Consider the following 27,473-nt stretch of genomic DNA (forward strand, 5'->3'; position numbering starts at 1 on the left):
GGTCAAATTTAAAATTGGTTAACTTCTCAGAAAGCGAGAGTTTCATTCTTTTTGGGACGGAGGGAGTATTTCCTTTCTTTTTCTTGCACATGAGATTACTTGGACGCAGCATAATTCTCAGGTGTCCAATGCTGCGTGTGGTCCTGATAATCAGACCCCATTTGTCAATATCTTGAAGCAGGAGCAGTGCTAGCGGCCTGTGGAAATGTCGACATCGTTCAAAACGCAGCCGATCAAAGACAAAAAGCTGTCACGTCAGCCAAGCACCGGAACCAGTTTGTTGACAAGCTCGTCTTCACAATTCTAGACAACCTGTTTGTTCCAGTACGTGTTCCATCTCAGTGCAAGCATCATCTCTCCATCCCAACTGAGCCAAGAGATGCTGCAATAATCTGCAAGGACTCCAGAGCGACCAGAGGAACGGGAGGTTTCATTTGAGCACGGCTTCAGTGTCATGGGCTAACATCTTGCGTGTAACAGGCTTCATGTTTCGTGGCTATATGGATGAAGATAAATTGCACCGTGACACTCTAAGGACAATAATAAGTTTTTTGCGGGTATAAGGACAATATAATAGAGGTACAAGTCAAGACCATCTGTGTTGAAGAAAAATATTGTTTACATTAATATAAAACGACGACATATAATGGTACAACAGCTCGCAGGCACACATTAACAAGAAGTCAGTAGTACCTAATAGTCACCATTTATTTTCTAAATCGTAGCATAGAAACTTAAAACATGTAGTTATATGCAAGATGCATATAACGAAAACTCTCGGTACAACAAACCTAAAACATTGATTACTTAGTTGTGGTTATTCTCCCATAATTGAGCTTGGAGCCAATCAATTGTCCCCTTTTGCACTTGGAATGCCTTGGCCAAGACATCATCAGAAATTGGTGGCTTTGATCCAAAAACCGCATTTGCGATGGTAATAGCACCAGGGTTCTGGCTGCTGAGCGCAGCTATAGCAACTGCAGGCTTGTCATAGACAGGGTTGAATTGGAAATGGATGAGCCCTTGTGGGAATACAAACACATCACCCTTGTTGAGCACCTTTGCAAACAGTTTGTTTGGGTTGGAGGTGACAAATCCAACATACAGGGTCCCCTCGAGCACGGTGAGGATCTCTGTGGCACGTGGGTGGGTGTGTGGTGGATTTTGACCTAACGGCGCATAGTCAATGCGGGCCAATGAGATGCCCAGTGTGTTGAGTCCAGGCAACTGCATGACATTGATCAAAGTGACATTGGATCCAACCTTGCTCTTCTTGGTGTCCATAGGCTTATCAAGGTTGGCTGCTTTGAAGAAGTCATCTGCGTTCACGGCCATGGGGTCCTTGCAAACAAATCCATTGACCTTCACTGCAAATATAGATGAAAGAAAATTGGTAAACACATATTAGAAATTATTAGAGGCAGCAAATAAAGATGCTTTTTGTATGTAGATTATGTTAACAAATAACTTTTTTGTGATCATAGATTTGGTTAAGGAACACATAATGATTAAAGCAAGTGTGTTCGTACCAGGAGAGTGTATGTCGGCAACACAAAAGTCTTGGAGCGGGCCAGGGTCGGAAGCAATGGCTTGAGAAGTGACCATTGCTAGAAAAGCTGTGAGCAGAAAGTAGGAGGCAGCCATTTGAGTTTGTCTCAGCTTTTGTGTTTGAGCTCTCTGAAGTAGACTATTCAGCTGCTTCTGATTGTGTATGTCTTGTTGATGCTTTGGGCATGGAGATGGTGGGCTTATATAGGCTGCCACAGAAAGTGGCAACATGAAGATGACGACTGAAGTAGTCTAGCTATGTTGAACCTACCAAAACAGAAGACGGTCTCTGGCTGCTAGAAGCTGATGATGAAACAACGCAATTGTCTTATATGAAGAACATTTCAAAGCAGCAACACTTTCAGTACTTTTGCACTCAACAAACAAATCTGACGTGTTCTGTTTGATCTGATCCCATCACAATACTAGAAAAATATGTGCTTTGTTTACTTAGTCTATGCTTGATACTTTATTAGTGTATGGCGGGACGGCTGCTGCTTAGTGATTCAAGATGGTCAGCTTGTATTTTAAAAAATGTAGAAGTTTAGATTATGGAGTAATGTTGATAAAAGAGATTTCCATTAATCAGTACAGTGCTCGAGATCCAAATGAAAAATGTTGAAGCTGGTAAATGATTCTTTTATGTGTAGTGGTTTGTTAATTTTTACCATCCACGGGCGTTCTATTGATTTGATTCATAAAGAAAGTATCATCCATTATTCAGTTAATTAACTCATAGAAAATTGAAATATGAAGATGATTTAGTTTTCGAAAACAAAACAGTCACACAAAAATTATAAGGCTGGCATATGAGCAGCTTGTGGACTGTGATAGTTGCGGAAACCGGAAAAATGGTATGGTGCAGTGCAAAGGTCAAACTATGCTTGCACTCACCTACATAAGAGTAAAAAGCGTGGAGAAAACTAATGTTACTTCCTAATATCTGCACATTGTACCTCATACAATGAATAATTTCCCTGTACTCATGTTCACCTGATACCAAGAAGGCATGCAAGAACTTGCAGAGGGGCAGCTGCCGCCTGCCACAAACGATTTACTTTTGAGTTAATCAGGTAAGCTTCTATCCGTATGACATCAAACCAAATTAGCTGTGTCCTCACACGCTTTCCTTGTGAGTTAATCATCAGGTCAGGCTGCTATCACTCCTAGATAAAAGTAAAAAAGATGATCTGCCTACTCAGCTCCTTGACTTGTTCAAATATTACACAGGTATGTGTGAACGTGCTAATTAATTGAGGCCATGTATTCGGCTGCTGCTTAGTGATTTAACGGCCTATGACTTATGAACTACAGGATTAGGTAATGCATAATCATGCTTTGAAAGCATAACTAATTATTTAAAATACTGATAAATACGAGACAAGATGAATATATATAGTATATATACTGTATATATATACAAATATATTATACACAGTATATATATATAAATTTAAAATCATGAATGTGTCTATCCACACAACGATTATTTCTCTATTAATATTACTAGAATACAGTTTTAACTTAAAGAGAAAACTTGTGCAGTTTTTTTTGTTAGTGTGTGGTATGTGGGACGGGTTTTCTTTCTTGCTCTGAATATTTGGTAGAAGAAGCTGGATTAAGCGTGTAGCTGGTGGACTGTGCTGCTTGGTGTAAACTAATTACGAAGAAATGATGTTGCCTCTGTCAATATAGTTACGTATGCATTCAAAAAGAAAATCCCACGTCATGGAGCACTTACAAACAAACCTTATAATATCTATGCTTTGTACCTAACACAGCTGGTAAAAAAACTCAAGGTTATTGTGTCATAGAAGATCAAGGTTTCCAATATTTACTAGGCAATCATTTTTGGTGGAGCAGCTACTTGCATCTCTTAATCCAATGCATCCGTACCATGATGAGGAGGGTAGCTGTCGGACATGCTTGCCTGTTGAATTGAACAATACCAGATCAGTAACCATGTTATTGACCTAGTCAACTTCTTGACTTGTTCATATCATACCGTTACCTGCTCCTTCCGAGTCAATAAGCGGCTGGATCTCTTTTCTTACAACACTATATATAGTTTATACTATACTTGACCTGAAGAGAAAACATGTTCATTTTTTCAAAGATTCAATTCTATAGTTGCTTGATATTGTAACAGGGGAGGGTGTGGGAGGGTCTATTTCTTGATTCACAGCCTAGGTTTGGTATGGTTGACTAGTCAATGGGACTTCATCGGACTTGAATACCTTGTGTATTTTCCCTAGCTCTAAAAATGTACTCCTTTCATTTTAAAATATAGGACATTTTATAAACTATGTGAACTAATATAAATATCTTGTCCTGATCACCGTGCATTTCAAAACATAGGACTACTGTTTGCACATCAATTGTCTAAATTTGCTGGTATGGATGTTCCTTTTAAAACATTGGTGTTATTAGTTAGATAGAAAATTCTGCTCCTTGCACGACGTTGCAACTTGGAACCACATTGTCTGTGGTCAATTATAGGATAGGTAATAAAGATCTTTGTAATTTTTGGGTTAATTTATAGGAACTAAAGCACAATTAGAACTAATGATTTTAGATGATTTTAATGGTGATTTCTTCCTTCACTATGTAAGAGGGTTTACGAGTACACTATCAAATATTTGAATAATTGAATGGCTAATCCTCCTTCAAATTGTCCTTTCATTATGTGAAGTACAATTACAGAACTTGTACTAACCATGTTGGGACACGGTAGCAAATCTGGCTGGCTTGTTTTATATATATGCACTTACAACGTAAAACTTACTCTCTCCGTCCCAAAAAGAATGTCACACCTGATTTTAGAAAAATAAATAGACAAGCATGGAGCGTCTATCATTTGTAAAACAAGAAGTCCAGGTGAAAAGGGGCCAAGCGGGGAACGTTAAGTTATCAAGGAGGATTAAGAAAAAAATAGTCAAGGAGTGAAATATTCACCGAAGAGGTCAAGGATTAGGTAGAAATTGCTTTTATAGTAAGATAGAACTTAGGAAGCGACCATTGCTATCTAGGCTTACGTTCTACCATCGATACAGTTCTGGTACGACTTTTATCACACCTGGTTTTAAAAAAACCAAATGCTACCTATATGTATGGTAGGATCTAGTTTCATACATATAGTGACATCATAAGTGGATAACAGTAATAGTATCACGTAAAGGAATAAGAGAGTATATCAGAGATTTATGCTTAATTATGGAAACGAAGACTCCAAACTTCACAGGCAAACGATTGGGGCTGCGTATGCCTAGAACTCAGGATCATCTTCACAACAACTTCACAGCAGCTTCTTCTTCTAAGCAACGTTGTTTATAGCAAGGGTGAGCACATGTAGTACTCAGCAAGTGTGGAAAAATATGAATGCAAGCCTTAAACAAGGAAAGGCTGACTAGTTGGCTGCATTAAGCATTTTTAGTTGGTCAAATTTTTATTAGCACCTGATTACTAAGGTATAAATATATACCAACTCACATTTAACGTAAACATAAGCCATAAGCATATGGCATAACCATAACCACAATTTAAGTCCACCTTCAAGTATATTAATCATGTGAGGGTCCAGGCCGCTCTTGACCGTGAGCATGGCTAATCAATCAGTTTTACACTCTGCAGAGGTTGCACATCTTTACCCAAAATTCGTGTAAAAGTTCAAAAGAACTTTGGACCCAACCATGTTGTGCTGATCAGGAACTCATCACACTACTGAGATGTGACTGCATAGGGATGCTACGAGGCCTTTACAAAGATTCGCTAGCAAGTGGTAACCCGCTAAGGTTTCCGGATTAGTAGCAGAGCATAGCCCTCCCTAGTGGGTTTAGTGTCTTAGCCAAGCCCACTTCCCAAGAGGACTGGGCCACCCCTCTTGCCCTTTCCAAGTAAGATTACCTTAGACTAGAGTTTCTAATTAATTAGCCAAGACCAGAGCCATTATAGTTCTTGTGGTTGCACTGTTTTCCTGGGTGGTCGCTCCATGTTCCAATTAAGTATTGTAATCTTGTATTAACAAAAGGTACACCATAAATAAGTTTAATCATTGAGTTCATTAAAACTACCATAACTGTCACACCCGGTTTTAAGGATAAAATCGAGTGCATTGAATACATGTGCACCAGGATCAAGTTACACACATGTATGACATAAGTGAATAACAAAGATAGTGTCAAAATGGATAAAGAGAGTATTAAACAGTTATTACATGACTGAAAGTCTCAATAAAGCACAAGCCTAATTTATTACGCAGCGGACTCCGAAGACGACGACGACACCACAGGCAGCTAACTGAAGAACTATACGCCTAGAACTCCTCAAAGTCATCAATGTACTCCACCAGATTATCTTGTTCTGAATAGCGGTTTTGCAAGGGTGAGTACACTTATGGTTGGTACTCAACATGTCGTGGGGAATAGTGTAGTGTAACACCAATTAAGGTATGGCTAAGGCTAAATCAGCATCAGCTTTTAATTAAGTTGGTGAAATTTTGTTAGCATTTAACTAAGTTCAAGTTCATACCACCCAAAATTAAACAAGAGCATAAATAAAGTAACAACATATGCATGAATGAAATAACAACAATTTAAGTCCATCTTTCTAATAGTATTATCATGTGAGGGTCCAAGCTACTCTTAACCGTGAGCATGGCTGATCGATCAGTTTTACACTCTGCGGAGGTCACACATCTTTACCCACAAGGTGTGTAAAAGTTCAAAAGAACTTTGGACCCAACCATGCGGTGTTTGCAAGGCACCATACCACACCTCCGAGGTGTGATTGCATAGGGACGCTACGAGGCCTTTACAAAGATTCACTAGTAAGTGGTAACCCGCTAAGGTTTCAGGTCGAAGCAGAGCATAACAGTCCCCTAATGGGTACAGTGTCTTAGCAAGGCCCACTTCCCAAGAGAGCGAGTGCTATGCCCCCATCAACGCCTCCCCTCTTGCCCTTTTGGTAAGATTACCCCATACTAGAGTTTCTAATTATTCAGCCAAGACCAGAGAGATTTAGTCTTGTGGTAGCACTGTTTTCCTAGGTGGTTCTCCATGTTCCGATTAAACATTTATGATCTTGTATTAATGAAAGGTATAATGTAAGTAAAGCAAGATTAACCATTGAATTCAGTTAAACCACCATAACCCAAGTAAGCACTAAGCATGAGCTACCCAACATAATAATAACCCAGTTGGTCAAGGCAAAGGTAAATAAAATCTAGGCGAACCTTAATTGGGACCTATCATTTTTAAACTATTAAGTGCGTAGCGATGTTGTATTGAACATGAAAGTAAGTAAAGGTGAACAGGACTTAAAGAAGTGATCAAGGACATGACTTGCCTTCTTGACCTTGCTCTTGCTGTTCGTACTCCTCGAAAGCTTGATCTTCAAATCCCTCGAACTGTTGAATGTCTACACGCGTCACATGAGCACATACAAACCAACAAAGGCATAATATAAGAAAAACAGTACACCAATCATAATAAAAAGAGAAAAACAAGTTTGAAAAATTAATCTACGCATTAAAACGAACATGTGGATATAACGAATGCGAAAAATAGAGTTAAGATGCAAAAGATATGATTAAAACAAGTTTCAGCGGCTTTTCTGCGAGAAAAACAAAACTTCCAAGGCTAAACTGCGAGAAATCGAGGAATTATACATAATTATGCGTATAAACCAAAGGTTTAACGTGCAAAAACGCAGCTCAGGATGGTGGGTTAATTTTATAAAAGAGTAGGGTTTAAAACAGAAGAAAATAGGACCGGCTCGTAAATATTTTTGAACTAGCTTGGACCGCAGGTTGATTTGCGGAGAACGTGAGGGCTTAAATGCAAAAATGATGCGGCCCGGCGCTGTTGCAGTACGCTGCCGGTTGACTCTCGCGCAGGCCGTTGATTCGAGATTGAGCGGCTGGCGATGCGCTGCGCTGACGCCAGCGGCGGCGGGAGGTGGCATTGCGGCGGTGCTCTGCCAGAGCTGCTCGAAAATGAGCTCCCAGTCGTGGTTTCACATGCGGAGGAAGGGAGGCATGGTGGAAGAAAGGAAGGAGAAGAAGGAAGGTGCAGCGGAGGAAAAAGGAAAGGCCCAGGAACAAGAAAGGAAGGTTGAAGGAGGGACTGACCGTCGGGCCCCGCGCAGCAGTGAGAGGAAGCGGAGCTGCAGCTCCAGCTGGGCCGCGCGGCGAAATGGGCTGGAAGTAGCTGGCTGGCGTGAGAGATTTGGCCGGGGGAGCGAGCTACTGTGCTGCTGGGCTTCAAGGTGAAAGGGCAAGGAAAAGGGTCGGGGGAAAGAAAACGGCCTGCTGCGCGGGTGGGCTGAGGGAAAAAAGAAAAGAAGATGCAGGCCAAAAGAGAAAGATAGAAAGGAAAAGGGATAGTTTGAAATAAAATCAAATTATGAAATTTAATTCAATTCAAATCCAAGCACACAAAAGATATGCAGCAGCATGAATGCACAAAGAACCCCTATGATGGTTTAACTTAATTTTGGAAAATACGTTTAAATGCCTAAAAATTTAAATGCGACCCTAAATTGGTTGAATTTTATTGAGTTTGAAATTTTAGAATTTTCGGGTGTTAAAAATCCTACCCCCCTTAGAAGAATCTCGTCCTCAAGATTCGGAAGATCTGGCAAAGAGATGGGGAAACTCCTTCTGTAACTCATCCTTTCTTTCCCAAGTTGCGTCGTCCTCTATACGGTGACTCCACAGAACCTTGCACATCGTGATTACCCGGTTCCTGGTAACCTTTTCCAAAGTTTCCAAAATCCTGATGGGGTACTCTGTATAAGTGAGGTCATATTGAACATTTAATTCCTCCATAGGCAACTATTCTTCTGGAACTCTGAGGCACTTCTTAAGTTGTGAGATATGGAATACATCATGCACATCCGATAGCTGATTAGGTAAACTCCAGTCGATAAGCTACCTGTCCCACTCTTTCAAGAATTTTGAACAGTCCAATAAAAGTGATAACTTCCCTTTGACTTCGAATCTGCACATACCCTTGATGGGCGACACCTTGAGATACACATAATCACCTGCCTCAAAGGTCAATTCCCTTCTCCTGGTGTTAGCATAACTCTTCTACTGAGATTGTGCTGTCCTCAAGTTCTCCCTGATGATCTGGACCTGTCTTTATGCTTCTTGGATGATTTCTGGCCTAAACAACTGATTCTCTCCAGTCTCACTCCAGTAAAGAGGTGTTCTGCACTTTCTACCATACAACGCTTCAAATGGCGACATCTTGAGACTGGCTTGATCGCTATTATTATAAGAGAACTCTGCATAGGGCAAACTCTTGTTCCAGTTGCCTCCATGCTTCCGTGCACACGCTCTCAACATATCTTCCAGTATCTAATTTGTTCTCTCAGTCTGTCCATCCGTCTCAGGATGATAAGCTAAACTGAAGTTTAACCTTGTACCTAGAGATTCATGCAACTTTTGCTAGAAGCGTGATATGAACTGAGTATCTCTGTCAGACACTATCTTCATGGGCACACCATGCAAACACACAATTCTTGCCATATACAACTCTGCTAACTTGGACCCAGTGTAGGTAGTCCTTACCGTATGAAGTGAGCTACCTTAGTCAACCGATCCACTATGACCCATATCGAGTCATACCTATCTTGGGTGCAAGGCAATCGAACGATGAAATCCATACCGATTTCTTCCCACTTCCATTCTGGCACCTTCAATGGTTGAAGTAACCCAGCTGGTCTCTGGTGTTCAGCTTTGACTCTCTGGCATATGTCGCAAATAGCTACATGTGCAGCTACATCCCTCTTCATCCTGAGCCACCAATACCTCTGCTTCAGATCCTGATACATCTTGGTACTCCAAGGGTGAATGGAATAAGCTGAATCATGAGCTTCCTTCAAGATTGAGGTCCTTCTGAGTGAAAATATACTTGAGACTCTTATGATCGGTATAGATCTAACATTTAGTCCCAAGAACATAGTGCCTCTAAATTTTCAAGGCATGTACCACTGTGGCTAACTCCAAATCATGAGTCGGGTAATTCTGCTCATGTTTCTTCAACTGCCTGGAAGCATAGGCTATAACATGACCTTCCTGCATAAGAACATAGCCTAAACCCTATCGAGATGCATCACAGTATATGTCAAAACCTTTATGCAGATCTGGCATTACCAACACTGGAGTTGTGGTCAACCTTTTCTTCAATTGTTCGAAACTGGCCTAACATGCCTCTGTCCACTTGAATTCCCTTCCTTTTTCCAATAGTGATGTGAGGGGTTTCACTATTTTGGAGAATCCTTCAATGAACCTGCGGTAGTAGCCTACGAGTCCAAGAAAACTTCTGATTTCAGTCACTGTCTGTGGTGGGTTCCATTTTAGAACATCCCTGACCTTGCCTGGATCCACCGCAATGCCACCGTTGGAGATGATATGACCAAGGAAAGAAACCTTTCTCAACCAGAAATCGCACTTACTGAACTTTGCGTACAGTTGATGTTCTCTCAACTTTTGAAGCACTAACCTCAAATGTTTTCCTCATTTCTTCATCATTCTTGGAATAAATCAGGATATCATCAATAAACACCACAACGAACTTATCCAGGTACTCCATAAATACCTTATTCATCAGGTACATGAAGTAAGCTGGAGCATTTGTCAGCCCGAATGACATAACCGTATACTCATACAGACCATATCTGGTAGTGAAAGCAGTCTTGGCTATGTCAGATGGCCTGATCTTCACCTGATGATAACCTGATTGCAAATCAATCTTGGAGAATACCTTGGCTCCTCTCATCTGATCAAACAAATCCTCGATGCGGGGCAATGGATACTTGTTCTTGATGGTTAGCTCATTGAGTGACCTGTAGTCCACACACATCCTCTTCGTTCCATCCTTCTTGGGCACAAAAATAACCGGTGCTCCCCATGGTGATGAACTAGGCCGAATAAACTATTTTGCTAATAATTCCTCTAATTGTTGCTTTAATTCTTTTAATTGCTTGACCAGCATTCCATATGGATATTTCAAGATAGGTGCAGTACTACGTAAAAGATTAATAGCAAATTCAATTTCACGATCAGGTGGCATACCTGGTAATTCGTCAGGGAACACATCTGGGTAATCACACACCACTTTGATATCCTCTAAGGATTTCCCTGCCAACGGATGCACTACGCAGTTTGCTTTTGAAGGTAGAGTAGCCACAAACTCAATTCTTTCCCCTGTTGGACTTGTAAGAAGAATTGATTTTTTTGCACACTGTATTACTGCATCAAACTTGCTCAATCATCCCATACCAAGTATCACATCAATCCCCTTGGATTCCAACACTATAAGATTAGTCGAAAAATCTCTACCCAATATCTTGAGGTTCACTTGGTTACACTGATATGATGCCTTCATGTTTCCCCCTAGTGAGCTAACTAGCATGTGGCGTGGCATGGTACTAATGGGTATGTTATGCTTAGCTACATACTGTGCAGTAATGAAAGAATGGGATGCTCCAGAATCAAATAAAATTGAGGCGGGTGCTGAGTTGACAAAAAACATACCGAGCATAACTTCTGGAACCTCCTGGGCAGTGTCAACATCTACGTGGTTTACCTTGCCACGAATATAGTTATGCTGTCCCTGAGAGCGCTGCGGGGTCTGATTCACATTCCTTCGCTGTTGCGCCTGCTGATTCTGCCAAGGAGCGCTGTTGTTCTGCACGGGATTAGACGGCACATTCCTCCTAGGACAAGTGTTGGCATAGTAGCCAACTTCACCACACCTGAAGCAAGTGTTTCCCACTGGAGCATTGGGCCTCACTGGTGTTCCTGCAGGAGTCATCTAGCGATTCTGCAGAAAATTGAAGCATGGAGTTTGCATCCCTGGGTGCTGGAACTGGGGGTTGGGGTGCTGGAACTGCTGAGCTGGGCGCTGGAATGACTGCTACCCAAAATTCCCACTCGAGCCCCCTAGGCGGAGTGCTATCCCTTGCTGTGGAGCAAGGCGAGGGTGAGTGTTGCTTCTTGATGGTGATTGGGAGTTGAACTTCCTCTTCATCTCCCCAAGGTCATTCCTCTTGTGCTCCAGACCAATTGCTTTGTCCAGCAACTTCTGAAAGCTAGGGAAGGTATGCGACATTAGCTGGTACTGGAGTGGTCCAATCAAACCATCCAAGAACAACTCCTGCTTCTACTCATCATCTATGACATGTTCAGGAGCATAGCGGGATAACTGGATAAATTTGTCCTTGTTCTCGGTCACTGTCATGTTCCCTTGCTTGAGAGCGAGGAACTCCTTGAGTTTCATCAGTCCAGAAGAAATGTGGTGACTCCTAAAGTTAGTCCTGCATTCCTCCCAGGTAATGCCATTAGTGTTAGCATGGGTGGTGGTGTAGGCATCCCACCAATCTACAGCTGGCCCCTCCAGGCGTCCTGAAGCATACAGGACCTTCGATCTATCAGAGCACTGGGTAATGTTCAGCATCTTCTCCACAGTCTTCAACCAGTCATCAGCATCAAAGCGGGTCTGGAGAGTGGGAGAACGTCGGGGGCTTATGGCTCATGACTCCCTGTGCTTGTCCCTAGGCTGCGGTTGTGGCTGGTTGTTGTTGTTATTGTTTAGCTGTGCCTGCATAGCCGCCACGGTGTTGGCCATGTTGGTGAGGAGCTGAGTCTGAGCTGCAAAGAACTACTCCATCCCTACTGGTGCTTCTTGATTCGGCTGAGGAGCGAGGTTGGGGTTGCTGTTGTTGTTCCTATTACGAGGCACGGCGGGCTGGTCAACTCCTGATCTGGACCTGGTGTTTACCATCTGAGCGTAAAAGACAATAGATTTAGATAGGTGTGTGAAGAGATAACTAAGAAAGATAAAGCAACAAGATATACAAGTAAGATATATTCTGTTAGCTTCATTAAATTAGATGTGGTCGTCAGTATGAGTGTCCAAAATTAGTGAAAAATTATCAGGACATAATTCACTAAATTTGTAAACCAACCCAACTGGAATCAAAAATTAGTGAAAAATTATCAGGACATAATTCACTAAATTTTTAAACCAACCCAACTGGAATCACCTCAATCGGAGATCTAGATCTCAGGATATTAACAAGCTAACGGTATCAGGTGACAGTTTCAGATTCTGATTGCTCCACTAATTCACACATATCTCCCAGATACATTATCCAAAAATTCTAAAAAATTTACAGAAACTACTCCACGAAATTCTGAAACTAACCCCACTAATTTCATGTCATTTGGAATTCTGTAGCTCGAGATATAATGAAAAACAATACTGATATGTCGCTTAATGTCGAGAACAGAATTGAACATCTCATAGCTTGCATGACTGATAGATTTAGATAAATGGGAGATTAAGATTAAGAAGGGCTAGAAATTGATTTAGAATAGAACTAAAACCCAACCAAGCACTTATTACTAAAACCATTGCCATTGTGGCAATTACTCCACAACACACCGCAATCATTACAAAAATCCAACTCAATTGTTTAACACAAGACCAAGCATCCAAACACACTTTAAGCTCGCACACTCTAACGATGACGATGCTAACGATTACAAGAATTTAAACTTAACACTCCTAAATCCTAAAGATCTTCTGCAGCGGCGCCGGGTGAGTCGTAGTGGGGGAGCTTGGGTGATGGTGATGAAACTGGATACTCCACATCCTCTAGCGGCGGAGGTGCTCCTGTTGCAGAAGGCACTAGTAGAATCCCTCTCCCACCTAACTTCATGCAGCTCTTGTTGAGTAGCATAGAGAGCATTGTTAGTCTATTTCAAGGCAGTGAGAGTTGCAGATAGATACTTTCGGAGGTAGTCCATCGCCATGTCAAGTCCATCGTGCGAAGTTATGAAAGTCCTTGCTTCACCACTGGCCCTGGACGGGATGTACCGGCGATAGGTATGCTGCAGCCATGAACGTTCCTTGTGAGAGAGAACCTCAAGCGCTCTCCTAGCTGCCTCGGCTATGCCGGTCTCCAGGGTCATCCTCATTGCTACATCATGGTGAACAGACACCACCTCCCATCCTCTTTCATGCTCCTCACAAAGGGTAACCTTCACCTCCCAGAACGTAGGGTAGCGGGGGTGTGTGTACCATGCGCACTTGTAGGTAGGCCTTATGACATTTCCCAAATGGTGCCAGGTCCATCTCAACATGTCAGCCATAGGAACTCCTTGTCCAAGGTCCTCCTTCACCCACTTGGTCCACTTCTTGGGCTCAGGAGTTTGTGCAGCTGCTTCTGGTTCAGGCTCTGGATCAGACGGCTCGGACGGATCTGACTCTGGATCTGAATCTGGGTCAGCATCTGATACGTCGATGATGTCAGGTGCTAGTGCTGGTGCTGGAGCTGGCGCAAGTACTAGAGCTGGTGCTGGCTCCTGCTCCATGGGTACGGCATCCTTGTCAGTCACATCCCCCGGGTGCTGAAAGTAGTAGACCTCTTCTCTAGGCTCCATGGGGTGATATTGCATGATGCCGTGGCGCGGGGGTCGGGTGCTCTTGCGAGCTGTCCTCCTGGTGCGAGCCATCTAACAGAAGAAAGAAGATGGAATTAATTTAGAACAAAATTTTGAATGAACAAGGATAGACGCAAAATAAAGGATTAAGATAGAAGCATAGCAATAAGGGTGAGGTAAAATCAAGGTTAAGATTATTTAAACAGATTTAAATTAAGGAGTAAGTAGGAATGGCTACTAGATAATTATAATCCTTAATTGTGACCATTTTCTAACTAGTCTAACGTCCTACAGTCAACACGGCTCTGATACCACTTCTATCACATTCGGTTCTATCCTTAAAACCGGGTGTGACAATAACCCAAGTATAGCAGCTAAGCATAGCTTTCCAACAGAATGATAACCGGGTGTGACAATAACCCAAGTATAGCAGCTAAGCATAGCTTTCCAACAGAATGATAAATTCAGGTTGACAAGAAATGATTATAAAAACTAGGCAAACCTTATTAGGACCCATCAAGCATATGCAATAGTGATTAAATAAAGTTATTGGGATAAAAGCACAAGGACACACTTGCCTTTCTATAAGTAGTGTTACTGCTTAGAATGTCTTCAACTTCTTGCTCTCGAATGTCCTTGAAGTACGTTCTTCTCGCATCAATCATCCAAGACAAACATCCAGAGCACGCACATATAAAAAACAAATGAAATAAATTAAAAACAGTACACCAATCATCAAACTAAATTATTCTATGTATTGATACGATTACGTGAGCGCAAAAATTGCTAAGATCGAATTTGAAACGAGAAAGATATGAGATAAACAAAGTTGTGAAGGAAATAAATATATTTCAGAAACATGGAGGTAAAAAGAAATTAGAAATCATTGAGCAAGAGAGATGTCAAACCTGACGCAAGAAATAAGGAAAGAGATAAATGTAGTGAATAATAAGAGCTATGAAGTTAGCAAAGTAACGGTGGGCAAGGTTTGTAGTACTTGAAATAGAATATACTACAGATCAATGATGATAAGCATAAGACTTCGGATCTTTAATCATGCTGGAAATATGTAGAACCAAATTATTTTGCTAAAGAAAAGGTCAATGTTTATTGCATAATATGCATGGCATCAACGCGTACATATTGAGCTTGTACGAAGTCAGTACATTGGTTGATTAGCGGCAGAACAACTGGCGATGGCCTCGTTGTACTGCACACAAAAGTATGCATCGCATGGCTACCCGTAACTCATCCAGGGGCATTACCATGCTTTGCTTGCAGGCGTGCATGGCTTGTGGATAGCTTTGGTAGAAGGTCTGTCTTGGCAGGGCAGCAAAAGGCATCTGCTCGACGCGCAGACAGCAGCAGCAAGGCAGCAGCTGCCGACGGCACAGGCGGGGACGTTCATCCCGATCTGCAGACGAACGACCGGCGACGAGTGGAGACCAAACGTGACGATGACATCTATGGTTCAACCTCAGCGTGGACATGCTTCTGCTCCTCCTGCAGCAGCTCGGTCATGGACGGCGACCTCGCTGGTGCTCCTCGTGGTGAAGTCCTCCCCGGCGGCCGGAAGAACACCGCCGACGGCTTCTTCAAGCCACGATTGCTCCAGTGGACGGCCGGCATCAGGAACCGGTGGCGGACCTGCGGCTCGATGGCGCGGAGCTCTAGGCGGTGGCGGCTCGGGCGCGTGAGGCATGAGGGGGGCGGTGGCACGGCGGGCGGCGATGCGGCTCCGCGCTAGGCGAGGTGGCGGTGCAAGGGAGCAGCAGCAGGGCTGCGGGGCGCTCGTCGGCGGCTTTATATAGAGCGCAGGGCTGCGCCTGCCCAGCTAGGCATGCACGCCCAGAAGGCAAGAGCGGCAGCGACAGCCAGATGGGCCTCGGTCGGGCCGAAGCACGCCGGCTGGACGGGCCATAGAGGATCGGGCACCAAGGGCTCGGCCCAAAGGGTTAGGATAGGATTTTTTTTCAGAATTAATTTCTCGTGAAAAGAAAAATTCAGGAAATCTTGATAATACATTTAAGCCACGAAAAATACTCTGAAAATCCTAAAATTTCCAGGACAAATTATTGGGACACGATCAATCCAAAGAAAATACTTGGAGCTCGTGAAAATAATTTTAAATCCTTCCAAAAATTGGATTTAACTCTAGAAAAAATGAGTAAATTCCAGAAAAAGCTGCATGGACATCGTCTAAACGCATTTTTGAAACTTTTTCACTCAAGAAAAATCAAGATTCATCGGCATGAATGCACAGACACAAAATAACAAGATTTAATTTTGAGAAAAAATAATTATTTTTTTCCTATACTAAATTTACTGCAAAGAAAAATAAATGCCGGGAAAAATTTTAAAATTATGAGAAATTCATGGTTATTTATTCCTTTTAATCACATCCTGAAATTCAAAAATTTCAGGGTGTGACAGAATGCAACTCTCACTTCTCGAGGAGTCAGACAGTTTCAAGTTGACTCCAAATAGATTTAGTATAAAAATATATTACATGATTAATCTATTGATATTTATTTTCTACCATAAATATTAGTACTATTTTGTATAAATTTGGTCAAATTTAAAATTGGTTGACTTCTTAGAAAGTGAGAGTTGCATTCTTTTTCGGACGGAGGGGTATTTCCTTTCTTTTTCTTGCACAACATGAGATTACTTGGACGCAGCATAATTCTCAAGTCTCCAATGTTGCGTGTGGTCCTGATAATCAGACCCCATTTGTCAATATCTTGAAGCAGGAGCAGTGCTAGCGGCCTGTGGAAATGTCAAAGACAAAAAGCTGTCACGTCAGCCAAGAACCGGAACCAGTTTGTTGACAAGCTCGTCTTCACAATTCTAGACAACCTGTTTATGTTCCAGAACGTGTTCCATCTCAGTGCAAGCATCATCTCTCCATCCCAACTGAGCCAAAGAGACGCTGCAATAATCTGCAAGGACTCCAGAGCGACCAGAGGAACGGGAGGTTTCATTTGAGCACGACTTCAGTAACAGGCTTCATGTTTCGTGGCTATAGCGATGAAGATAAACTGCACAGTGACACTTTAAGGACAATAATAAGTTTTTTGCGGGTATAAGGACAATATAATAAGTTGAGGTACAAGTCAAGACAATCTGTGTTGAAGAAAAGTATTGTTTACATTAATATCCAAAGAAGACATATAATGGTACAACAGCTCGCAGGCACACATTAACAAGTAGTACCTAATACTCGCCATTTATTTTATAAATCGTAGCATAGAAACTAAAAACATGTAGTTATATGCAAGATGCATATAACCAAAACTCTCGGTACAACAAAACTAAAACATTGATTACTTAGTTCTGGTTATTCTCCCAGAATTGAGCTTGGAGCCAATCGATTGTTCCCTTTTGCACCTGGAATGCCTTGGCCAAGACATCATCTGAGATTGGTGGCTTTGATCCAAAAACTGCATTTGCGATGGTAATAGCCCCAGGGTTCTGGCTGCTGAGCGCGGCAATAGCAACTGCTGGCTTGTGATAGTTCGGGTTGAACTGGAAGTGGATGAGCCCTTGGGGGAATACAAACACATCACCCTTGTTGAGGACCTTGGCAAAAAGCGTGTTGTTTGGGTTGGAAGTGACAAACCCAACGTAGAGAGTCCCCTCGAGCACCGTGAGAATCTCAGTGGCACGGGGGTGGGTGTGCGGTGGGTTTTGACCTAAGGGTGCATAGTCAATGCGAACCAGAGAGATGCCTAGAGTGTTCAGGCCAGGGAGCTGCAAGGCACTGATCAGTGTGACAACTGATCCCACCTTGCTATGCATGGTGTCCCTAGGCTTGTCCAGGTTTGCTGCCTTGAAAAAGTCATCTGGGTTCACGGCCATGGGGTCCTTGCAAACAAATCCATTCACCTTCACTGCACAGACAGATGAAAAAATGGTACACAGATCATAAGTTCTTTTGGAGCAGACATAAAAATGCTTTTTGTATGTAGGTGTATGTTCTCACAAATTATTGCTATTCCTGTGATCAGCGATTTAGTTAAAGAACACGCAACGACTAAAAGTGAGTGCATTCATACCAGGAGAGTGCATGTCGGCGACACAGAAGTCCTGGAGGGGGCTGGGGTCAGAGGCAATGGCCCGAGAAATGACAATTGCGAAGAAGGCTGCTAGAAGAAAGTATGAGGAGGCAGCCATTTGAGTTTCTCTCTGTTTTGGTTTTGAGCTATCTGAAGTAGACAATTCCGCTGCTTGTGTTTATGTCTGTTTTGTTGATCCTCTGGGCAAGAGATGGTGTGCTTATATATAGCCTGCCACAGCATGTGGCAACGTGAAGATAACGACTGATGAATAAGTCTTTGTTGAACCTACCAACAGAAGAAACGGTCTCTGGTAGAAGCTGCTGATGAAACAACACAATTATTTTATATGAAGAACATTTCAAAGCTACCTCCACCTTCTATATTTTTACACTCTACTAACAATCCTGACATGTTCTTTTTACTCCTATCAGAACATTAGAAAAATGCATGCCCTTTCTTTTCTTATGTTTTAGGGATGCAGCTTGAAGATGGTTGCACTTTTTTTCAAAAAAAATTCCAAATTATAGAGTAAATAAACTGAATAAGTGAGATTTCCAGTAGTCACAAAATAGTGCTCAAGATCCACAACAAAAATATTAAAGATGACGATAAATTATTTCTTGATGTGTAGTGGTTTGTTAATTGTTACTGTGCAAGGTACTTATATTGTACATCCATATGGTTCAAAAAGAAAGTGTCCCCGTCCATTATTTACTTAATTAATTGATAAAAAAATTATTTTATGGGGACGATTCAATTTTTGAAAACAAAACGGACAGAGTCACGCGATATGAGACCGGGCCTAGCATGCGTAGCTGGTGCACTGTGATACGCTTGTGTAAACTAGAAAAATGGTATGGTGATGCACCGGTCCATCAATGCTTGCACTCACGTATGTATAGAAAGAGTCAACAGTGTGAAGGAGAAAACCAAGATTTGATCCAGTGCAATACATTAGGTACCAAAAGGGCGAGAAACTTGTACTAGGGTCTACTACCAGATAAAAAAATGTGTGATCTCTGCCTCTTCAACTCCTTGACTTGTTCATAGCACACCCGTATCTGCTGCTCCTTCTGAGGCAACTTGCAGCTGCATGTGAAAGTGTTGTTTAATTTAGGCCATCTATTCGGCTGCTACTTTGCGGTTTAGTATTTGTTAATACGTATCATATATAGCGTATGAACAACGTACAGGATTAGGGTAACGGTTGATCATGCTTTAAATTAAAGGTGGTAATAACTCATTATGGAAAATACCGAAGTATCACAAAAATGTATTTTTTATGTCCGGTATTATTAAGTCTAAAATAACGAACATGTTTGTCCTTCAAATAAGTATCAATATCTTAGAGGTGTCCTAAGTTGGTTACACAAAAACCGGGTGAGGTAATTTCTTCGTCATGGTGGTTCTGTTTCATGAGGTTTGTATAATGTTTTATAATTGAAGAAAACTTTTGTGATAGAAAATATTTTATTTGCCGTTGTTCTTACGGTATGAATCCCTTCAATATGAACAAGACCAATGCAAAAATTCACCATAACGACGACGTAGAAAACACAAGACACAATAACCTCTGACATCATATATGATTTCATATCTAAATACAGAGCACAAGAAAGAGAAAACATAGACAATATGCGTAAGAAGGAGAATCTCTATATTCAGTGACGTGAAACGAAATCGCATCACTAATCTCTTATTAGTGATGATGGATATGTAGTTGAAACAGTACCACGTCATTAATGTTAGGTGACAAGTCATTAGTGACCGCATATATGTGGAGAAGGGTCGTCACTAATATTGTTCCATATCTATCACTGACGTGGTTCATTTAACCTCCAACACACATGCGCGCGGCTGTGCCACCCTAGCTACATACCCATCCCGGTGCGTGCAATGCATTCTAGCTGCCCCAGTGCTGTTGCCTTCCACCGCTTCTTGCCTAACTGATCTCGCAGCCGTGTTCCTGCAGAAGCTGGATCAGCTGCGGAACGAGCGCCAACCTGCAGCATCTCAATCTGTAGCATCTCGAGCTCCTGGGCCACTGCGGCGAGGTGCCCAACGTCTATGACATCAATAGCCTTCTCTATAATCACATAAGGGGCATCTCTCCCGACAATAAGACGCACGAACATTACAAATTAGATTTCATCAATTTCTACGCAAGGATATACATGGTAGTAGTACAGTAATGAAATGAAAGATAATATGAAACAAGTAGCTAGGAATATAATGTTCAATCGAGACTGTAGGATGAAGTAAGTCAAGTCAGTGCACTTAAAAAGTAAGTCAATTCAGAATTCAAACAAACAACGATGCGAAGGTAATACCATATTATGCTTGCACATTAGGTTCTTATTAAAAACATATTTATCGATGTGAGCAATAGCTATGCAGCCAATCTACTAGTCAAGGTCTTTAAGTAGACAATCAAGGTCATCCACCAGCTGATTCTTCAATGGGAACTCGAATATATCATCCATTGCTGAAAAAATTAATAAAAACATTAGCATGTAGACACACAGTAATGTAGAAGTAAAATGAAACGAAATCATGTGTAATCAGAAGAAAACTTCAAAGAAGAAGCATACCTGCTGCAGGATCGGCCTCTGCTTGAATGTCTTCTTGGGCGTTTGCAGGGTTCTGTTGCTGCACGAGGCCTGCTGGAATATTATGTCATAGAAGTTTTAGGTATCCAATGCACTCTTTGAAGGGTCCACAACTGGATATGGATTACAGTTTTACCTGCTTGTTCCTCCAAAATGTTTTGTTCATTATTCACAGCATTTGGTTCTTCTGCAAAACCTAGAAAAAATAATTACATATTAGCAGGCATCACAATAATGTAAAAAAATTGCATGGAACAATTAAATGAAACCGTAATCAAAATAAGATTTCAATGGAGTTAAAAACCTGCAGGATCTCCGGCATTTGCAAGTTTCTGTTGTGGTGCTATGCCTACAAAAATATTATTACATTATAAAAGTCCTAGTTCTCCACTGCACTCTTTGAAGCGTAAAAAATTATATTTACCAAATTGTTCCTCGGGAATATCATCTAGTTCATTGTTTACAATATTTGGTTCTTTTGGCAAACCTAGAAAACAAGCAATACAGATTAGCATATCACCACAATGGTCGCCATAATGAAATGGAATAATAATGTAAAAACAATTCGAAAGGAGCAACAACATTACCTGCAGAATCTTCCAGAATGTCTTCACTGTTTGCTAAGTTTTGTTTCTCCATGATGCCTAGTATTATATATAGAACACTTAGTTTTCAAATGCAGTCTTTGAAGCGTCTGATTCAATGAGTTACAATGTTAGTATGTTGCCTGTATGCTCCTCTTGAATAGGGTGCTCATTGTTAACACTATCTGGTTTCTTTGCAAAACCTGGAAAAATACATTGAAAAAAGTCAAGGCACAATTTCATGTGCCTACATCACACAGTACTTAAAAAGGATGTATGTTTCATCAATTCCATTATTTGGTTCACTGGAGGCATAAAAAGTACCGTTTCCCTCCCTTATAAGTTTATGATTTGGTAGAGAAAAACTCCAGATTAGTGGAAGTTGCATGGGTTTTGTTGATCCCAAAGATGCACTTAACTAAATTACCATTGACAATCTTGAATTATCCTTCAAGGGAAGTTACATATTAGTCTATGTGCTCCCTTTAAATTAAAATAAAAAGTAGAGATTCTCTACTTCATCCTCATTTCTAGATTCTGCTCAGCTACTACACATGGACATGATACCCCCTAAGACACATGTCACCATACATCATGTGGCAAATCTTTCAGCACTATTGAATTGAAAATCTTTAGAATTCCTTCACCAAAAGAGGCAGATGACAACTCATGAAATTAATTACATCCACAATGTACCTGCTTGTTGCTTCATGTCATGTGCACCCGGAACATCAAGCAGCAGCACATCTTTTTGCCCTGTAATGTTATTAATTATTGGATCAATGTAAGTATATCTATTTACATTTCATGACTTCTTTAGTAGGAAAGAAGACTATATTTCTTCATTCGAAGAAAAACACAGTAGATAGACAAAACAGGGAACTGATCAAGTATAACCTGAGCATGCTATGGTGACTGCATCCCTGCTGGTTGCAGCCCTATGGTCCTTTCTTTGACCTAAAAATGAGAAAAATAATAATGAACAACAATCTTTTGTAAGCCAGGGAAGCTATTTTGTTGATTTAAAGAAAGAGCGAGTAGAATATATGAAACAGTGAACCATATGACCTTCTGTGGGTTCATCTCTGGGAGCAGCTTTTCGATTCTTTCTTTGACCTTTCAAGAGAGAAGAAAATTGCAAATCACAAAATGCAGTACAAATAAGAGTTTTACTTTTCAATTTCCCAATATATCTTCTTCCCTAAAACAGAGGCTCACATAGATGCATCATATCGGATATATACTAACCAGCTGTAGCAGTACTTTTGGATGTTGTTCCCCCCTTTTCCTCCGCAGCACGTGACTTCTTTTTCTTGGGTTGGGGTGGAAACACTGCTGGTAATGCTAGAATAACATTGTCGTAGTCAACCTTGTTCCTTTGCCGCTTTGTTTCACTGTGTGATGCCATCTGAACAAAGAAACTGTATTAGTCAGTATATATAATATACTATAGCCAGTGCCCATTGGACTCTAGAACTGTGATATTGCATGCCATGATTTCAATCAATTAGAATATACAAACATTAGTACTACATACTCGGCTTGTTATATGTTATAGATAAGCCAAATATGTCCATCTCTTCTTTTCCAATAGGTTATTAATTCATCAAAATAAAACCAAGAAAAAACAAACAAGAAAGGGTCAAGAAACTGGGCCCTGGGTGTTGTTTGGAGGACATGTGAACTGGACCAAGGGCACATGTAATGGAGACACAATAGGCCATGCAGATCCAAGTACCATTAATCGAACTTATCATTTAGGCAGACAATGCGCGGGTCTCTCTTGGTTGTCAAGGAAGAGGGCTGGGTACGAGTCAAGAGATCGACCATGCATGTTGATGACGATGAACATAATGTTATCAGAACCGTAGCCGGCCACATAGACAGCCATTGAAGTTAGGCAATTAACCAGAGCATACCATACACGATGTTATAGTATGTACATCCAACTTTGGCGTAATGTGTGCTCCACCACTTCGTCAGTTTCATTTTGACTGCCAAGGTAATTCCTGTTTAGGGTAGTGCGTGCTCCACTTTGTGTGTAGTTGCAAGACTTGAAGGTGAAGAAAAAAAGATCGTAGGTCCTGATGGCCATCGCAAGTGACAATGTGCAGAGAGAGAATATTTTGAAGCACAACGCACAACGAAGTGACAGTCATGCATTGGATGCATAAATATAGAGAGATACGGCCATTTACACAAGGCATTGTAACACACCGATATACCATGAAGAGGATAAGCCTAGTGTTTATCGTGGATAAATGCTTTCATCAATCAAATAATAAAAATGGCAGTTCTTACCGTACGTAGCTTTCTCAGAAAAAAAAATGGCTCCTCGCGACCAAAGGAAGATAAAAATTTGGACGGTTGAGTGGAGTGCCTAACTCCACATAAGTGCTCAAGGCGTGCTTGAAGAGCCGAACACTAACAAAGTTATCCAAGAGATTTTTAGGCCTGTCCAGCAAAATAACTTTTGGACGCTGGAATGGAGCAGCTGGCTGAACATGAACACTCCTTCCACGCTCCGACCAGAGGCACACACGAAACATGCAGTACATGTAATAAACGAACGCAAGTGTCTGGCCCAGATCGATCGATGCGGTTTACCAAGTTCCCTTCCCACTTCCCATTCACCCATTTTGACCGAACTGAGAGACTTCCAAACTATAGAAGGATCTCGCAAACCGCACCAACCCTACGAACCACACTGCGACGCAACCAAGATAGGTGGCTGCAAGTTTTTTTAAAAGCACAATGCACAACACGAAGTGTGACATGCATGCAAGGATAGAGAGATACAGCCATTTGCACAAGGAACTGTAACTCCGATATACCATGAAGAGAAGAAGCCCAGCTCTTACCACGGATAAACACTTCCATTAATCAACTAATAAAAATAACTTTTCAGAAAAAATATTTCGACTTCTCGCAGAAAAAAAGGGATAAAACATTTTGACTGTTGATCATGAGTGGAGTGGAGTGCCTAACTCCACGTAAAGTGCTCAAGGCATGCTTGAAGAGTCGAACCAAGTTTCCAACAGATTTTTAGGCCTGTCCAACAACTTTTGGACGCTGGAGTGGAGGGCCTGGCTTCACATGCATGAACGATCCGTCCAGACGCACACACGAAACATACATGTAAACGATCGAAGGCAAGTGCCTGAACAAGATCGACATGCAAGTGCCTTTGCCACTTCCCAGTCAGGCGCCTCCAAACTGACTCCCAAACTAGAGCAACACCGCCGAGAACTTGCAAACCCTATATCGCAAACGCTACGAACCAGTACGGCGCTACCAAGCTAAGACAGGCGCTCCTGGGCGGCTGCAAATCGACGAGACGGTGCCCTACGAACCACTGAAATCTAGCAAGCCCTGCATCTCTTTTACCTGCGCCGCCGGTGATGGCCTGGGTGTCTAGATGCAACTTGACGCGCGCGGTGACGTCGGGGGCTTGCGCTCGTCGGCGGCGGGCCCGACGGCGAAGCGATTCCTCGCGACCAGTCAGCGGCCAAGGACGACGAGCGCGGCCGGCCGGCTTGGGACTGCAGGGCGCGGTGGTTGGGGATTTCAGGTTGAAATTCCTCTCCGCTCCCTCTTTATCTTTCCCCCTGGACTCATTTCCATCTCCTCCAGATTCCCAGAATGGCAGTCGAGGGAGATTCGAGCTGGAGTAATGAATTCAAATGATGGGTTTTGGAATCAAAATCGGTGAAACAAACAGCCTGCTGCTTCATGCAACCAGCAGTTTTTTGCTGGTACTCCGTTGTATATATGGGAATTTGTTTATTGCTCGCTCTGTGCTGGCAACCTGGTTACTGGATACAGTGTGGCGGTAGAGCAAGAATCACCCTGGATTTTTTTTTTTTGCTGTCAGTAGATGATCTTGCATGAGTTGTAATTAAGCAATCATTTATTGTAGAATTGTGTTTGCAAATCTATCAGATATCGAGTCCTCCTATCTCATGCATATTTTGATTTGATATTTTGAAGTCTTCCAGTTTTACTGTATCTTCCTTTTCCTTTTTGATCAGAGAACATCTGCAATATTAATGAACATAATATACGGTCTTAATTGGAGGCTATATGTAGTATATATTTCTGCTTTTTCTGAGGTATGTTCATTTTCTCTACCCTTAAGGCCAGCTGAATTGAAATGGCCCTATTAGTAAAATAGTACACACTTGGTGGTCCAGCATACAGCCATGTAGAAATTCTGTTGCTGTATGACACCTAGAGAAATTAATGGTATAGTATGTATAGAACTCTTAAATTTCCCATTATACTATTTGAAGCTTCTCTAATTTGATTGGTTACAATATTACCTTTTTGTTCATGTAGAATAATATAATGGATTGTTCAAACATTTGGTTTGTTTGAAACACCTGGAAATATATTGAAAAAATAAGGTGCAATTAATATAATGTTTATATCCTATTTCAAGCGCATATGAGCAGCTCTAATAAATCTGGAGAGAAAATAAATATAATTTAATTGCAGATACATTTGTGTATATGCCACTGGGATCGGAGTTCGACACGTTTTTCACATGCCATTCCAAACTTTCTATTTGTGCGTATGCCACTTCAATTTTATGTGTATATGTCAACGGCCAGTACGTAGCATGCACCTAAGGATACTGGGAGGGCTGTGGCCAACACAGAAATGTCAAAATTAAATGAAACAATAATCCAAGGACAATTTCAAAGAAGCAACAGCATTTCTGTAGAATACTCCAGAATGCCTTTAGTGTTTGCTAAGTTCTGTTGCTCCATGATGCCTAGAAAAATATTATATATAGAACTCTTAGTTTCCGAATTCAGTCTTTGAAGAGTCTCCAATTGAATGGGTTGCAGTATTACCTGTATGCTCCTCTGCATTCTTAGTGCTAGAATAGCATTATCATAGTCAACATTGCTCTTCTGCCGCTTTACACTGTATGTATGTCAATGGCCAGTCCCATGCACGTAAAGGATACTGGGAGGGCTGTGGCCTACACAAAACTTCAAGTCTCCTACATAAAACTAGCAAGTTTCGGAACAAATAAAGTAACAATCTTTTTGTGGCATACACACAAATTCCCGTAAATTGTATTTCAGTTTATTTTGTGCAAAAAAATGAACTTTGGGGTTCATACTATGGAAACAGATGAACAAAAATAATTTGCACTAGCATTGGCTATGCATCCACTCAGAGTCAAGGTCCATGTGTGTCGATTCTTCATGGGAAAGTTAAATATATGATTGCTTTTGTTTCCCAACCAAAATCTGACGACAGATTATGCTTCATTTAACCAGTCCACTGACAAATTACAAATAAGACGGCCTCCAGTCCGTTGCATATATGGGGTGACCCTGTTTTTTTTTTCTTTTTGCGCAAGGGGGCGACCCTGTTATTGGATACAGTGGTGGCCATAAAACCAAGAATCTCCCTGGATTTCTTTCGTGTCAGTCAATTATTTTTCTTATGAGTTGTAGCAATCATTTATTATATATTTACTAAATACATATCAGATCTCGAATTTTCATAGTGAAATTTCAGATGCTTCAAGAAAAAATTCAGCAATGAAATCCTACAAATTATTTAATGTACTGATTTTTTTTACATCAGATAAAATCATTGCCCAAGCAGCGTCAAGAGAAAGAAAAAATTGAAAATTTGCATCTGTGTACCACAAACAATGCAGGAAATGGCACCCTACACTGGCATAGCCACACAAGCTAAGGCTTGACAAATTAGATGGTCTTCTTGCTTCAAGCTGTAGAATATATTTTGTTAGTTCATGGTGCACTGCATAAGTTAATATTATAACTTTTAGACAATGGAAGTACAATTCTCCACCTCTCCACTAGTTCTATTATGCTCTCATGTTTCCTGAAGAACCATACACTTCCTGTACCCAGACAAGTGGGCGGGCACAGTGGCATCTATGCTGGCGGGCCACATAAGCACACCGCCAGCACAGATTGAGCGATCTGTGCTGGCGGGCGCTCCCCTGCCGGCCCGACGATTCTCTGTGTTGGCGGGTGCCAATCGCACCCACCAGCATGCTAATTTCTCTATGTCAGCACAAATCGTTTTTGGCGTAGTGCTAGACAAGTAGAGATGACCTTAAACTTTTTCATCATCACAGTACTATAGAGGTGGGCCTGCTCAAATTAGGAGCTGATTGGTTGCCTGGTTTCAGCCGAACCAGGCTCCCCGCATGCAACTAACGCAT

The 27,473-nt window shown here is 41.5% G+C and overlaps 2 protein-coding genes across 2 annotated transcripts; both read right to left on the reverse strand.

The window, feature by feature from the left end:
* Positions 1 to 601: 601 nt before the first annotated feature.
* On the reverse strand, positions 602 to 1,733 carry LOC117861303 (putative germin-like protein 12-4). The gene is made up of 2 exons (XM_034744835.2): positions 1,530 to 1,733; positions 602 to 1,367 (listed from the first exon to the last, which is right to left on the reverse strand). Exons 1-2 carry the CDS (start codon positions 1,642 to 1,644, stop codon positions 808 to 810), a joined length of 675 nt encoding a protein of 224 aa, XP_034600726.1. The 5' UTR covers positions 1,645 to 1,733; the 3' UTR covers positions 602 to 807.
* A 15,400-nt stretch (positions 1,734 to 17,133) lies between these two features.
* LOC117861233 (germin-like protein 8-5) lies at positions 17,134 to 18,255 on the reverse strand. Its single transcript, XM_034744758.2, has 2 exons — positions 18,061 to 18,255; positions 17,134 to 17,895 (listed from the first exon to the last, which is right to left on the reverse strand). The coding sequence occupies exons 1-2, from the start codon at positions 18,176 to 18,178 to the stop codon at positions 17,333 to 17,335; spliced, it is 681 nt and encodes a 226-aa protein (XP_034600649.1). The 5' UTR covers positions 18,179 to 18,255; the 3' UTR covers positions 17,134 to 17,332.
* Positions 18,256 to 27,473: the final 9,218 nt, after the last annotated feature.

Source organism: Setaria viridis, chromosome 6 (assembly GCF_005286985.2).
Source record: "Setaria viridis chromosome 6, Setaria_viridis_v4.0, whole genome shotgun sequence".
Taxonomy (NCBI): domain Eukaryota; kingdom Viridiplantae; phylum Streptophyta; class Magnoliopsida; order Poales; family Poaceae; genus Setaria; species Setaria viridis.

Coding starts and splice junctions, on each gene's coding strand:
- LOC117861303 (XM_034744835.2), bottom strand. CDS start 1,644: ATGGCTGCCTCCTACTTTCTGCTCACAGCTTTTCTAGCAATGGTCACT. Junction 1,368..1,529: donor TGCCGACATACACTCTCCTG/GTACGAACACAC, acceptor CTATATTTGCAG/TGAAGGTCAATGGATTTGTT.
- LOC117861233 (XM_034744758.2), bottom strand. CDS start 18,178: ATGGCTGCCTCCTCATACTTTCTTCTAGCAGCCTTCTTCGCAATTGTC. Junction 17,896..18,060: donor CGCCGACATGCACTCTCCTG/GTATGAATGCAC, acceptor CTGTCTGTGCAG/TGAAGGTGAATGGATTTGTT.